The 16,432-nt window shown below is 38.2% G+C and overlaps 1 protein-coding gene across 1 annotated transcript in view; it reads right to left on the reverse strand.

Annotated features, from left to right (window-relative positions):
- The window catches only part of LOC149208745 (uncharacterized), a 129,075-nt gene extending 112,914 nt beyond the window's left edge, over nt 1–16,161 (reverse strand). Inside the window, exon 1 of the mRNA XM_089396163.1 lies at nt 15,632–16,161. Coding sequence (XP_089252289.1) covers nt 15,632–15,749 — 118 coding nt within the window. The 5' untranslated portion in view covers nt 15,750–16,161. The remainder of the gene's footprint in view (nt 1–15,631) is intronic.
- Nucleotides 16,162–16,432: the final 271 nt, after the last annotated feature.

Below are 16,432 nucleotides of genomic sequence, written 5' to 3' on the forward strand. Positions count from 1 at the left end.
GACTCTTGATGGCTATTCAAGTTCACTTGTGACTTTTTGTCTTCCTCTCAAGTGAATAATACAAATTTACATAATTCCTAAGAATTAGGTTTCCAACGTTCCACCATTTAATCCAAAGTGGTGTAAGTCCAATAAGAGAGCAAGAATCTCAACATGGATAGTGATCAATGACTAAATATGCTCTATGAATCTCGTGGTTTAAGGAAGTCCACAAACCAAATGGGTAATAGAGGCCAAAGTCTTCAACTAAATGGTGGTTTAAAGTTGACCACCAACTGTAGAACCTGGCTTCAAGCAGTTCCTGAAACATTTTCGTATCTAGCAAGAAGTAGATGTCTTATGCAAAATGGAAGTGCTCTAAGACGATAGTTCGGATATGTCCATAACTTGATGAGATGGTGGTTCAAAGAACCACAAGCCGTTGTCTAGCAAACAATGCAAATCTTCTACTGAGTGGTGGTTAAAGGAAGAACACAAACCAAACCAAACATGGAACATGACTCTATCTTTGTCTACATCTTTTGTCGTTGGCTCTAGCGGATGTTGGATCTAGTTCTAGTCATGGCTTAGGCTCCCATGTTTTTGCTTGATTGATAAGACTTCGAAGCTTGAAGCCTAGTTGTCAATCATTGATATCCCCCCTTATCAAATAAAAGGTTAAATGTCGAAAATGTCTCCATTACAAGATGTGTCAATACTCGAGAGTGAATTATGTGATATGATTGGTTGTTGATAACCACTGCCACAAAGTAATACATCCATGGTGAATCTTTGATCTTGAAAGGTTTTTATGACTAGAAAATATGTCCAAATGATGATTATAATCTCCATAATTCTTACATGAATGAAGATCAAAACATGGATCCTCCATGTGGCCAACTCAATGACAATGATGGCATTTAGGAATTTGATGAGGAAGTGGAGTAAGAAAAGATGAGTTTTTTGAAGGTACCCAACACTCTAGAAGTGGATTTGTATGGAATAGAATGGAATGTAAAAGGTCACTTCCTTTTAATATCCAAGACCAATTATGTGCTTGTTATTGATGACTATTTCCCGAAGTCTGATAATCGGCTTGAGAAGAGCAAGCAGAACTTCTACATCTTCATTTCAATTTGCTTCCAAGGTGGCATCTTGTGTTGGCCATTGATAAGAGTCTCTCTCAAAGTCAAAAAGAGAATTGTTTTGAACAAGGACTAGTTCAAACTGATGACTCTTGTTAAATTCATCTAGTTGAAGTTGTGATTCAAGCTGGAGAAACTCATCCTTGTACTATAAATTCTATAAATAGGTTAGAATATCAATGAGTGGCTTTGTCGATTTTCAATGTATAATCAACATTAAAGAATATCAAAGTATTCAATAACTCAAATACTTTATCAATTCAAACCATGTTCTCAACAACCAAAGTAAATGAAACTTGTGAACTCCATCAAAAATGCACCCGTTTACAATTGTGTACTATGCCCACTTCTATCTCTAAGTTCTCTTCTTCACGGTCTGTAAAGGTGTCACATAATGGAAATATTGCCCAATTACAAGCAGGTTATCTCTTTCTAGAGATGGGAATTTATAAGTCATGGAATTGGAGATTCAACTGAACCTATTCTAGAAGTTATAACTTTTACAATGGCACGACGTACACAAGCATTATCGACTCCACTATAAAGACCAAAACCTAATTGGAATATCCAGCGTGGCCAAGTGGTCTACAAGATTCTATGTGTTGAGGCCTTCAAGATAAGCAGTGGTTGTCCTTGACATTGAATAGTACACATATCAATAGAGACTACCTGAACAAAGTGTCACACAACAATAAAAGGTTTGCAATAATAAAGAATTGGCTTCAAGCTAAAAACTACAAAATTAGTGTCAATGTGCGAGGTTTCAAGTTTCTGACAATTAATGGAAAGAGATTTGAACACTAGACTAATGCGTAGGGTTTTGAACTTGAGACCAATAACAACCAAACTCTGATGATTCTCACCAGCTCTAATGATCCCAAAAGAGTGTAAGCAAAAAAACTCCCCTTGACATTATTTCTTTGAGAGACTTGTAGTTTCAAAGCATATTGAGGGTGTCATTTGTCAGACTTCTGCAACTAAAACTTGGTGTAGACATGATACAGTGTGGAGAAAGTTACCAAGCGAAGGAGATGCAATCAAGAGAGGGAAGGCACATATATTGTGTTAAAAACTAAAATGGACAAACACCCATGCTACCACAAACTCAATACCCATTGGCTAAAAGGCTTCAAGCTAGCAAATAATCCTAAAGTAGCGCCAGATTTCAAAAATTGGGCTAGAATTTTAGTATTCAAACCTAACTTCATTGAATAAAGCTAAATTTTCAAGTCTAGCGATAACAACTAGCTTAGTAACAACTCACAAAGGAAATTGTAAATTTTCCACAAAATTCTATAACTGCTATGATGAACAATCTGAAACTAACTTTGTTTCACCAAGACATAGAATTTCTCTACTCTACATAAGCAGCAGAATAATAAAAAACTCAGAGATAAAGAACACAGTCACACAAGAGACAGAATCATTTTTCTAGGGAAACAACTGGGAAAACCTTCTCTTTGTTGTAGTACTCTTTATTGATAGAGACTGAGAAATCTAGTTTCTTTACAAGGCAAACAGTGACCTAGAGAATGCAATTGTCCTCACTATACTAGTTAGACACACCCTACAAATCCTCGACCTCTGCTCACCTAATTCCTTGCGTTGAGATAACCCTGATTTCCTTCCACACAAGTTGCCTATTTCCTAGTGCAAATGTGGAACAAAGAAGCTCTCTACAAACTGTGAACTAGCTCCTCCAAAATACGTTGCCACAACAAGGAACTCTCTCACACACAAACTCGTGCAATACAAATAACGATACAAGTTGTGCCTTCATCCTTCCTTTATAGGCTCAATCCATGCTAAATTTGGCAAGTATAAACTTAGAACAGAAGTTTAGTTTGACTTGCTAACTAAGTCGAACTAACCCTCTAACTTGTCCTTGCCTCAATTAGAAACTGAAGCTCCAGTTCGTTTTATCTAAATTTATAACTACCACTTATTCCTGTAGTCAAACTAAAGAAGGTGCATGTAACTGGTCCTCCAACACTACGCATGGATTTGTGAACTTATTCTCACAACTAAAAGCTAAGTTCACTATCTCTATGATTCACTCCATGGTCAAAGGAAAGACAACTCGGTCTTTCTCGCTAAGGCACGAGCCAGAGAAGACCTTCTTCGCTACACTTTTCAACACTCCCTCTTGGCGAAGAAGTTTCTTCTAGAAGAACTTTGTGCACCTAGATATGTCTCCAACGCCACCACGTTTTCCAATGTTGCAGTGGCTCCCTCTGAACTAAAATTTTCGTACTTTCTTTTGCGAAATTTGATCTGAAGACTTGTTCTTTCCAAACATGCTTTGCGAGTCTATCACCTCAATCATAAGTGCCATGTAACCTATGTACCCCTATGGTTGCTTACTCTAGCTGATGGTGGTACTAAAAGATCTAACTCTATCTTGATCTCCCTTGGGCTAAGCTCCTCATCATCATGTTGGTCGGCCTAACTACCAACTAGCTGAGACTCAAATTGAGACACTGGCTGAGACTCCATCTTGAGAGCTCTATCTTGCTCTCGCTCAACCATCACTTTTCTAGTCGAAGAGCTTCCACCCTTGCTACTCAAGGTTGCCCCTGTGTCAACCTGTAGTAAGTACAAATTCTTCTTTCTTACACCTATCTTCTTCTTACATCCAGAAGCTAAGTGTTGGATGCAAGCCTTACCTCTGTTAAAGATGACATCGTAACCCTTGTCCTCAAGGGTAGCTACGGAAACAAGATTTTGCTTAAGGCTTGGAACATAAAGGGCATCTCTGAGATGAAGAGGATTCCCTAACTTCCTCTGACAACTCACAATACCAACTCCTCTAATCTCATACATACCATCATCTCCTAGCTCAATCTGAAATTGCATGTCCTTCTCCTTCAGGTGGTTGAAATACTTCTTGTTCTCGGTGATGTGGAAGGATGCTCCTGAATCAATATACCATACACTACAATCTGTTGAGCTTTGCATGCAAGCAATCAATGAGAAATATTTCTTGAACTGGGTAGAAAATGACCTTCGCTGGTGCAGTTACATGACCCTTCTTGGACTCCTTTCAATTAGGACACTTATTGCCATAATGTCCAAACTTATGGCAATGGAAGCACTTGATCTTGCTTAGATCCTTCTTCTTCTTCTCGCCCTTCTGACTGGACTCGGCCTCTCCTTGGCCCTTCTTTCCATTGGCTTTCCTACCTTTGCCTGCCAGGAGAAAGTTCTCCTCGTCCTTTGCCTTTGTTGATCTACCATCTATGGTCCCTCTCTAGATTTCCTCTTGAACGCAATCACTCCATAACCTTTCCCAACTCGGAAATTTTTCTCTATCACTCACTGCATCCTAGAAGCCATAACAAGACTTATGGAGCCCCAGAAGCGCATGACTCACAAGCTCTTTTTCTACTACTCTCTGGCCCACACCACCTAGCTCATCCCAAATCTGAGTGAATTTTGAAAGATATGTGACAATAGGCTCGTTTTTGCTCATCCAGATACTTCTCAGCTTCTCTTTGAGAGCTAGCTTCCTGACATTACTGGGACTCTGATACAGATCTAAGATGGCCTTGAACATCTCATATGGTGTCTTCTTCGCATGGAGATGAGGAATAATATGGTCTCTTACCCCACTCTAGAATGATCCTCGTCGCCTTGGTGTCATTCTTAGTATGTTGGGCCAATTGTTAAGGATCTTGAGGTGCCACTATCCCCTACTTGAAAAACTCTCACACCCCATTATCTTCTAACACTACTGTGATTCGCTCCTTCCATGCATAGAAATTTGAGGCTCCCTCTACACTATGATCTAACCTTAGTCCTAGGAATGCCATATTGTTATCCAAGGAATTGTTCTGCTCTACTCTTTAAAATTTGATCTGCACCTTCAAAATTCTGATGAGTAGGGAAAGCCTGACTTAGGGCTAAATCAAGCCACCCTCCCATAATGACAAGTGTGCTCCTTTATCACCTTCCTTAGGGATTTCTAATCATCCCACTCACAGCTCCTTAACACCACTCTAGAATAATCCTCGTCGCCTTGGTGTCATTCTTAGTATGTTGGGCCAATTGTTAAGGATCTTGAGGTGCCACTATCCCCTACTTGATAAACTCTCCCACCCCATTATCTTCTAACACTCCTGTGATTCGCTCCTTCCATGCACAGAAATTTGAGGCTCCCCCTACACTATGATCTAACCTTAGTCCTAGGAATGCCATATTGTTATTCAAGGATCTACTCTTCAAACTTTGATCTGCACCTTCAAAATTCTGATGAGTAGAGAAAATCTGACTTGGGCTAAATCAAGCTACCCTCACATAGTGACAAGTATGCTCCTTTATCACCTTACTTAGGGATTTCTAATCATCCCACTCACAACTCCTTAACACCACTAAGAAAGACAGATCTAGGGCACACAAAACATCAGCTACTATAAACCTTCTTGACTCAACCACCTATCTAGACACCTTCCAGACTTCCATTCATCACTTTCAGGTTTGCGGCCTATATCTCCTCACTTGAACCAACCCTTTATTACACCTTAAGAGACCCCTCTCATGCTCGCTATCACCTGAGGCTACTTCAGCCTCCTTTTCGCACCTAAATAGGCCTTTCGGTCCTTCCTATACCAGCAAACCAAGACCCTCAACCCTCTTCCTACGGCAGAGATTCTCGACCTTATACTTGTCTCAGATTTGAGGCATTACAAGCCTCTCCTAGGCCGCGTCCTTGACAGCATAACAATGATATCTTCCTTTAACCAAATTTCCTTCTTAAAAAAACACACAAACTAATCTCTATGTGTTGATCTTTATGCGGATCTCTTCTCTGATAACAGGTATATTTTCCAGGAAATTCTGCAATTGTTATGAACAATTTCAAACGAACTTCGTTTCACCAAGACACAAAATTTCTCTACTCTACATAAGCAGCAGAATAAAAAAACACAGAGATAAAGATCACAATCACAAAAGAGACACAATTATTTTTCTAGGGAAACCAAATTGGGAAAACCCTCTCTTTGTTCCAATATTCTTTATTGATAGAGATTGAGCAATTTGGTTTCTTTACAAGGCAAACGCTCGACCTTTGCTCACCCGCTTCCTTGCATTGAGATAAGCTCGATTTCCTTCCACACAGGCTGCTTAGATCCTAAAGTAGGGGACTCCCTATTACTTAGGGCTCAACTCCTATTTCCTAGCACAAATCTGCAACAAGGAAGCTCTCTACAAACTGCGTATTGGATCCTCCAAAATACATTGCCACAACAAGGAACTATCACACACAAACTCGTGCAAGACAAATAATGATACAAGTTGTTCCTTCGACCTTCCTTTATAGGCTCGATCCATGCTAAATTTGGCAAGTATAAACTCAAAACAAGAGTTGAATTTGACTTGTTAACTAAGTTGAACTGACACTCTAACTCGTCATTGCCTTAATTAGAAACTAATTTCCAATTTGTTTTATCTAAATTTATAACTACCACTTATTCCCGTAGTCAAACTGAAGAAGGTGCATGTAACTGGTCCTCCAACACTACGCATGGATTTGTGAACTTATTCCTGCAACTGGAAGTTAAGCTCACCATCTCCATGGTCAAAGGAAAGACAACTCGGCCTTTCTAGCTAAGGCACGAGCTAGAGAAGACCTTCTACACTACACTTTTTCAAGGGATCTTAAGGCAGTTATTCAAGATTCTCCTCCTTTAAGCTGGGCTTGTCTTAAGATCCCCAAATAGCATGAGCATGCCCAATGGGAGAGGCTACAAAGCTTCAAGATTTCAATGAGATGTTGAAATGGCAACGGGAAATAAGATCATCTTGAAGCTAATGTTTGAGCTAATAAGCTAATAAGATGTTGAAATTAAATGTTTGAGCTAATAAGCTAATAAGTCTCTTTACTAAGCTAAAGCATATTTTAACTACAACATACCTATAAATGCATCATAAACCTACGTCTATCAAGTGTTGTGAGGGATCAGTTCCGTTGAAATTCGATCCATTAAGGAGAAATAAAGGAAATAAGCTAATCTTGAAGCTTCATGGATCGAATTTCAATGGTCTTTCCTTATTTCCTCAAACATTAAGCTTATTTCCTCATGGATCAAATTTCCTTATTTCTTCATGGATCAAATTTCCTTATTTCCTCAAACATTTAATTTATTAATTATAGGAATAAGAGCAATCACTCAATCAACGTACCCATGTAAACGATGTGTATTGGGATATGACATTATTAGTTTAAAGCAACACTTCACGTTATTTCACTCTCTACATATTCGTTTTATTTAAGAATTTTCGGCATCTTGCTTTATTTAAGAGCCACTTTCCACATTCTCACTATGTATTTACATTGTTGTACTCAACAATCCCATTGATCTACCTTTGTGGTCATTTGTTGGACTTCAATAAAATTATTGCATCTTATCCTATTTCATTGCTATTGCACTTGTTTTTTGCAACTATTGTATGCATTTACTAACACAAATTTAAGCAAAGCCTCTGTCTATTCCAAATAGATGATGCATTTTGAATGTTCCCACATTACAAAATCTTTGTGCAATCGAGGCCACAACACAAGAACTACATCAAATCATAGTTACTAACTCGTTTATATGTAATTTTTCAATGGAACTTCCAAATTGTATGATAATGTTAGTGTACTACATAATAACACAATACTTCAAAGTAGAAAATATCTGGCTAGTTTAAGGTTGGTGAAGGTTATCAAAAGATGAAGTTTGAAACTCACAAGTTCAATGTTATTCTCATTAGTTCAATCATATAGCACATACAACTAATTAAAAAGTAAATTTAAATATGGTAGCCACATATTGTCAAGTAAAATTATCTCTTCAGGGCAGAAAAACCAATCTATAAACTACCATGGATATTCCACTATCATTACAACAAATCTAAAAATAGGATGAAATCTAAAATCTATATCATGAGCGTTAATTTTCCTTAGATTTCAAGATTTATTAATTATTGTTTTTACATACGCATGCAACAAATAAAATGTGCAAAATAGAGAACAGTGAAATGCAAAAACACACTAAACACTATGAACACCAACATATGGTCTAAGAAACCCTTTTGAGAGAAAACCCAACTAGAACGTGATGTTGCTCTACTCTACCTTGTCTAAAATGGAAATGATGCAAATACAAAAGAGCAAGCACTCTTTATGGAGTTTCCTGAGACCTATGGCCCATGGGTTGCTACAAGACACAAACCCCCTCTATTTAACACCTTCCCTCTCTACTCTGCTCTAATATGCAACAAAAAGGAAAAAAATAGAATGGAACCAATTTTCCTCCTATTGGCCTAGTCATAACACATCCCAATAACCAACTAAGGGTTAAATTTGACCCATTCAACCCTCAACATGAGTTACAATTCAACCCTTCTAGAGTCGTCTTCATCATTCCCACATGGCTAGCCCCCTTTCCATGAGTAACAAGGGTTGATTTGGCATCCTCTCATATTATGGTGGTCAATCATAATATGTAAAGATCCTTGAAGCATAACTTTTGCATCCAAACTACAATTGACATCGTTCTTGGACCATTGGAAAGGTCCTTATGTCTAGAATAGTGTCAACAAGTACAATGCTTAAGCGACAAAGTTTTACCCCCAAAAAATGTCATTTAAGAACTCAAAGTGGCCCTGGAAGGTCTTCAATCTGAATTCTCCAAAACGAGTTTCACTGCTAAAACTACTGTTGTAATCTAATTTCACTTATTTTCCACCCTGAAAGCATCGAGATGGATGACATACAATACAATGATCCAATTTGGAACATACCTCCCATTTTGGTAGGCTTTTGGTCCCCAAAAGCTTTTACTAAATGACGTGAGAAAATTATTACTCTACCTTCTCCCTGGAGTACCATTTAGCCTTACTTGGAAGCTATCCTTTCAACCCAATTTGCCAAAAGTCCATGCTACTCCTGTCTTGTAGTTCTAGACCTCTTTTGCAATATTGTATCCTTTGTCAACTTTGCTCGAGCATTTGGAGATAAGTCCTCTATGGAAGGTAGGAACAGCTCTTCCTAATTCAACATGAATGGTTCATAAGACTTTTAGATTTTCCACATTCACCACTTAATAAATGTGCATGTATTGGGGTAGACTAAGTCAATTGGCATTATCATGCACCTTTTCCAGTATCATGAAAGGACGATAATGCAAAGACTTGGTTTTCTTACCAAGACCCTGTAGTCTCTCCTTGTTCAACTATAATTATAATATATATTGTCTTCCACTCCAAATAACTTTGTTGCTCTGCACTTATCATGCCTAGCCTTGTACTTTTCCTGTGACTTCTTTAGTGTCCCTTGTACTTCCAAATGGATATGCATGATCTTCTCAAAAAATTTCTCTACCCTTAACGCATCCCCCTATGAGATAATCCCTCACTCCTTACTTTCCATATGCAATATCCAAAAGTGAAGGTGGCAAATATCCAAAACAAGTTTTGAATGGGGACTTTCCAATAGATGTGTGGACTACTTTATTATAAGAGTGTTGTATGTATACCAGAGTTTTATCCCAAGTCTTCAGATACTTCTAATTATAACCCCTCAAAAGCAACACCAAAGTCTTGTTGACTACTATTATTTTTCCATCTGTCTATGGATGTAATTTTGTAGAACTCTTCAAATTTGTGTCCATCTTCTCCCACAATGTAAAGGAAAATGCACTGAGAAATACAATGTACTTGTATGAAATGATGCTCCTTCGTATCCCAAAGTGCACCCAGACCTGTCCAAAGAACAAGTTTGCTACTTCTTGCCCATCGATGTCTTTTTACATGAAAACACACATCTTGTTGAACTTGTCAAATACCACGAACAAGTAGTCATGTCCCTTGGTTGTTAGTAAAGCTCCCACAAACTCCATAGGATGGTATATACCCTATCTCCTATTACTAAGCTTACTAGTACAACAAAGCATATGTCCTCTTACGAGCCTAGCTACATCTTACTGCATTTTGGCCTATACACATACCTCTATAAGTTGGTCACTATTTTTCCTACACCAAAATTCCCTAAAAGCTTGGAGGTGTGAGCCTCACTAACTAGTTGTAGTTGATCACCTTCAAGAACACATAACTTGTCCAACTTGTAAAGTAACCTATTCTAGAGATGATAGGCAATTGTGTTATCTCCATTGCCTGCATGACTTTAGTTTTATAATTGTTGAAACACCTCGTTAAGGTCCCCGCCCTTCTATATATACCTCTTTGTATGCATCATGGGTAAATGGCCCCATATGCATCAGAGGTCCCAGAGCTGTATTTTTTTATGTGGGTGGCCTTGAAAGCAAGTCAACCAACCTGTTTGTACTAGCCTTCTTGTACTTGGTCATTAAATGGAGTTGTTATGAAAACTCTGTCCACTTGTAATGCCTAGTCTATTGTAACTTACTATCAACCTGCAAGTACTTTAGGGCCTAGTGATCTATGTGGATAATTGCTTGTACCAAGGCATAGAATTCCTAAATGTAAGTAGGTTAAATGAGAACAATCCCATGTAACACTTCATAATGGTAACATACAAGCCTTCCTCCCTGCATCAAAATCGCTCCCATAACATAGCCACTCACTTCCATCTCCATTTCGAACAGCTATTGCAAGTTTGGTAATGCAAGAACCAGTGCTTGACTGATTTTCTTATTCAACTCCTCAAAGGTGCCCACTGAAAACTCTTGCCACTCGCTATTATGACATGGAGTAGTGAAACTAATACCCCCAACAAAACTCCTCATCTCAAAAACATTGGTAGGCATCAACCACTTCATGATAACCTCCATCTTGGTAAGGTTTATAAGCTAAATACACCAAAGACTACCAATAGTTGGTGCTTCTTCAAAGTCTCTAACACCTGCATCAAATGTGAGATGCGCTCCTCCCACGTAGCACTATATACCAATATATCATCTAAAAAAATAACAAATGAATCTAGGTATGGGTGCAATATATCATTCATTAATCTCATAAAAGTAGTTGATGCTTTGCATAGACCAAATGGCATGACTATGCACTCATACAAACGTTGTCTCGTTTTGAATCTTCTTCTTTGGCTCGCATCTAGTGATACCTTAATTTTAAATCCAGTTTGGTGAAGTATTTTGCTTGTTGCAACTTGCAACTGGTCTAACAGGTGATCAATCCTAGGCAAGGGGTACCTATTTTTTAACATAATTTTAACTTTTGTAATCGATGCACATATGCGAAGCCCCATCGTTCTTTGGTGCAATTAAAATGGATGGCCCACATGGTGAGGTAATTGGTTAAATAACACCCTACTCCAAGAATTGCTACAACTACATCTTCACCTAGTTTGCTTCTAGAACAAATTGCTTATACAACTCAATGTTTGGTGATGGACAGTCCACCAACAATTAGATCTCATGCTCCTCTTCCCTCCGGGGTGCTAGCCTTTTAGGCTCCTGGAACACTCCCATGTATGCATGTAGCAACTCTTCTAATTACTATCTCTATTCCTTAGTGCACCCTACTCCAAGAATTGCTACAACTACATCTTCACCTAGTTTGCTTCTAGAACAGATTGCTTGTACAACTCAATGTTTGGTAATGGACAGTCCGCCAACAATTAGATCTCGTGCTCCACTCCCTCCGGGGTGCTAGCCCTTTAGGCTACTAGAACACTCCCATGTATGCATGTAGCAACTCTTCTAATTAATATCTTTATTCCTTAGTGCACCCCCCCCCAAGGATACATTCGCTCTCATTGTCTCTTCTACACACTGAATTTCTCTTAAAAACAATAAAACATACTTCTTACTAGAATTTATCAATTTCTTGCCTTGGTTGGCACTTGCTAGTAAAATTTAACCTTGCCCTTGTGCACATTAATGATGAATGATTTTCCATCTTTGATGAGACAGTATTGATGAAAGTTGCATCTCGCATGTACATATAGGAACTCCTAAACACAACCCCACATACATCAAATGGAACTACATCCAAATATACTTCAACAATAAAATCAGCACTGAAATCAAATTTTATTTGACAATGTTTTGTTACTTTGATTTTTGCATCCTTATTTACGCATCCAATGGATATGGGCTAGGATGATCTCGAACCTCCAATACCAATTTGTTGACCAACTCAACTACAATGAGATTAGCCTATGATTTTGAATCAAACAAAGCATCATTTTTGATCTCCTTGACTTGTATCTTTATATGGAAAAGTTTGACAATCTCCTTCTCTTCCTATCACTAAAAGTTACTCATATTCACCCCATTCTGCATTGATGTGCATACAATCTTCTCATCCACATCCAAGCTACTTTCCACCTCATTGCTCAAATATGTGCCTATGAGATGTTTCTTCTTCGTGTACTCTTTATGATTCTTTGAGTTAAGTTCTAGATGTAATTTCCAACACTTCTACTTCATGTGACCATTAATGTTACAGCAATTGAGTGGTTGTTACAATCTTTGCACTGGTGTACTGTGTTTGTGGCTTATCCTCCCCCACCCCACTTTCGATCTTTTCTTCCCCTCTTTGGAAGTTTTATGGTGTTGCTTTTGCTTTTAAACACTCGACTACCCTTTCTTATAACCTATATTTTCCAGGTATTGTGCCAGAACACAACCTTCATCCATTGCTATAAGCGCCCCGATGTGGTAGATTTGAGACTTAATAAAAAGTTTAAAATCTTCCAACTTAGTTACAAGAAGATCTCCCTCTAGCCTCGAGATTTCCATGGGGCCTTCCCACCAAGTCAGCGCATGGCCCTTTAATTTCAAATGAACAAATGAAATTTTATATTCCTCCTCTATATGGTGAACACTAAAATAAATCTCTAACTACTGCAACCAGTGATTTAATATCAAAGCCTCAATCTCATCTTCATACGACTTGATACCCACCTTTGCTTCCATCTTGAGGAGAGACTATGAATGGGTCACAACACTCAAATTCGATTGCTCTTTTTCAGGTTTCCTAAATTCCTTTAGTTCTTACTTCTTCCTAATCCCCCAATTTCCCCTCCTATTTGACCTCTGCATTGGAACCTCCATCTTCTCTAAACAACCTAAGATTATTAATTGTTGTTGCCATGAGGAGGCCCTAAGATTATTAATTGTTGTTGCCATGAGGAGGCCCACATTAAAGTTATATCTACAACTTGCACTTCCATCCACACAAACCTCTTCTCTACCAGATCTCGAGGGTTATCATGAACTCATTCGTCAACCATTGCAGGGATTTTATGAATTTCTGCTTAAAGCAATGTAATCCCCTACAACTTTCCACAAAATACCCAAAGAAACTTGTTGTGATACCAATATGATCTATAAACTATCATGATATCCCATTGGACAATTCGTCGCAAAAAACCTAATAATTTGAAATCTATACTAAGGAATTAAGTCTGTATATTTGTTGATTTATTGATTATTGATTTTCTACATATGCATGCAATAGATAAAATGCAAAAAATAGAGAACACACCAACCACCATGAACACCAAGATATGATCTAGGAAACCCTTTAGAGAGAAAACCCAACTGGAAGGTGAGGCTACTACGCTCTCTTTTGTCTAGAATAGAAATGATATAGATACAAAGGAGAAGACCTGTGGCCCATGGGTTGCTACAAAACACAAACCCCCTTTGATATGCTCGTTCTTTCTATCCACATTATAATTTACATTACTCTATTATGTAACAAAAATGCAAAAAAATAGAATTGAACCACTTTTTCTCCTAGTGGCCTTGTTGATTTTCTACATATGCAATAGATAAAATGCAGAAAATAGAGAACACACCAACCACCATGAACACCAAGATATGATCTAGGAAACCCTTTAGAGAGAAAACCCAACTGGAAGGTGAGGCTACTACGCTCTCTTTTGTCTAGAATGGAAACGATATAGATACAAAGGAAAAGACACCCTCTAGATTTTCCAAAGACCTGTGGCCCATGGGTTGCTACAAAACACAAACCCCCGTTGATATGCTCGCTCTTTCTATCCACATTACAATTTACATTACTCTATTATGTAACAAAAATGCAAACAAATAGAATTGAACCCCTTTTTCTCCTAGTGGCCTTGTTATAACATAACAAATTTGGCCCATTCAACCATCAACATATGAGTTACAATTCAACCCTTATAAGAAACTTGTTCATCATCCCCACATGGCTAGCCCCTTTTTCCATGAGCAACAAGGGCTTACAAGGCATCCTCTCAAATTATCAATCACAACATTTAAGGCCTCAAATTGGTCTTAAAAGGTTTTTGACCCCAATTCTCCAAATTGGGTCCCGTCGCTAAAACTATTCCTATAGGTTGATTTCTCTAGTTTTTCCACCCTAAAAGCATTGAGATGGATGACAAACAATATAATGACCCAATCCTAATAAAAAAAATGACTCATGAATAACTAGGTAGTGAATATAGCTCAATTTGCCAACTTGGAAAGCCAACTCAGCTATTTTGGTGAAACTTCGGACAGATTTTGTCACACACATCTGACTCAGATAAACTAGCCAAGTTTGCTACAAATTCAGGAGTACACTCAACTCCTAAAGTATTCTCAGCATTTTAAAGCAAATGATGATGAGTTCTCTGTATTTCCTCACTGCTTATAAACTTAATGAAATTATCTCATCTATCTCATCTCTGAGGGTGAGTTTGCTGCTGCTGAAGAAGTTAGACAATCATTGGACAAGATCTTTGGAGAATTCCAGAGGATTTATAGAGTCAGGCTCCAAAAAAAAAACCACTATCCAAACACACTCCAAATTGTCTAGCAATAAATTTATTGAGGCTGTGTTGCCGCAAGACAAACCATCAAGAAAGCTGGGCCAAGATATTAGAGGCATTTGATGGATATTCACCTGTACTATCAAAATCCATCGCATTTAAACTCTGAATTTGGATTGTAAACCATTAATTATTTAAAATAAAATTGAAAATCGGGAATATGGATTTCTACATTAATTTTAATACTAGAGCTGATGTCTTTTTTCGTAATTTAAATAATTGAATAATGGTAAAACTAAAAAATATATATTCTTCTGTTGGGGTCTTATAGTCAAACAGAAGACTCCACTCTTTAGGTTTGCCCAACCGTTTCCTCCCTGACACGTCACATTGGTTCAGGGTATAGTCGTTTATGATCAGGTATGCCTACAGGGCTATCTCTATTTACCATGGTTCCCTATGGTGATTAACATATTCCTCTTACATAAGGTACATTTGGCTTTTCACGGTTTGAAATCAGGTCATTTTACTCATACGTTCCATCATTCTTGGGGAGGCATGGCAGGAGTTCAAGTCTAACGGAGAACAATACTGAGCCGCTCTGCGAGGTGAAGGAAATTACAAATTATCGCAATGACCCATAACCTATTTCAGACAAATTTACAAAAATCCTCAAATGCCCAACACATTACATTACAATCAATTACAAATTCTATATTCAAAAAACGTAACAAAACCCTAAAACAAGCTCGAATTTAAAGAAAAGAGAACTAACCTTTGCTAGCGCTGATAAGGAAGAGGCCGTCGGGGGTGACGGGGCTGTAAAACAAATCCACAATAGGCCTTGAATGTCCATGGCAGACGATTGGCACCACCACCTTCTTCTTCTCCATACTGCCACCTTTTACCCTCTTCTAAATAAGAATTAAAAGAAGAAAAAAATGCACACCAAAAACTATACTTCTCTTCTCTACCAGAGAATAAATTTCTATTTAGGGAAGGGCTTCCCTGCCCTCTTCAAACTGTACAATTTTCGGCGCTTGAGATGCCAACGTACAGATATGCCTGGAACTGAGAGTTTGCAGCGGATTTTTAATTAAATGGAAATTAAAAGGCGGCCAGACAGTGCGTAGAAACGGGTGAAAATGTGAATGAATGGCCGGCTGGGAAAAGGGTGCGAAAGGGAGTCGAAGCCGAAGCCGAATCAGGATGGATGGATGATGGATCGATGGATTTATTATTTGATGGTTTGGGCTGAAAACCTCAAATGAGGGTTTGAGGAGCCGACGAGTGAGGGAGGCGGGCTTTTATAGCTCGGCAGGGATAGCAGCGGGCCCCCTTCGATTTCGTTTCAAAGACACTAGCGGAACTTAACGGAACGAAACGGACCTTTCGAAATCCGCTTTTGTATCTTCGTTCCTCTTATTTTTATGTTTTCTTAAGTTTTACCTTGGTACCTTGACGATCGATCACAACCCAGGGTAGATACCTGTTAATTTTAAATTGCGAATTACATTTTTTCAGTGTAAATTAAAAAATTTTCAAAATAAATAAATTATAGGTTAAGAAATTTGAT

The sequence above is a fragment of the Pinus tabuliformis genome, chromosome 1_2, assembly GCF_031772625.1.
Source record: "Pinus tabuliformis cultivar Carrire ecotype Pingquan chromosome 1_2, CPIR1, whole genome shotgun sequence".
Classification (NCBI taxonomy): Eukaryota; Viridiplantae; Streptophyta; class Pinopsida; order Pinales; family Pinaceae; genus Pinus; species Pinus tabuliformis.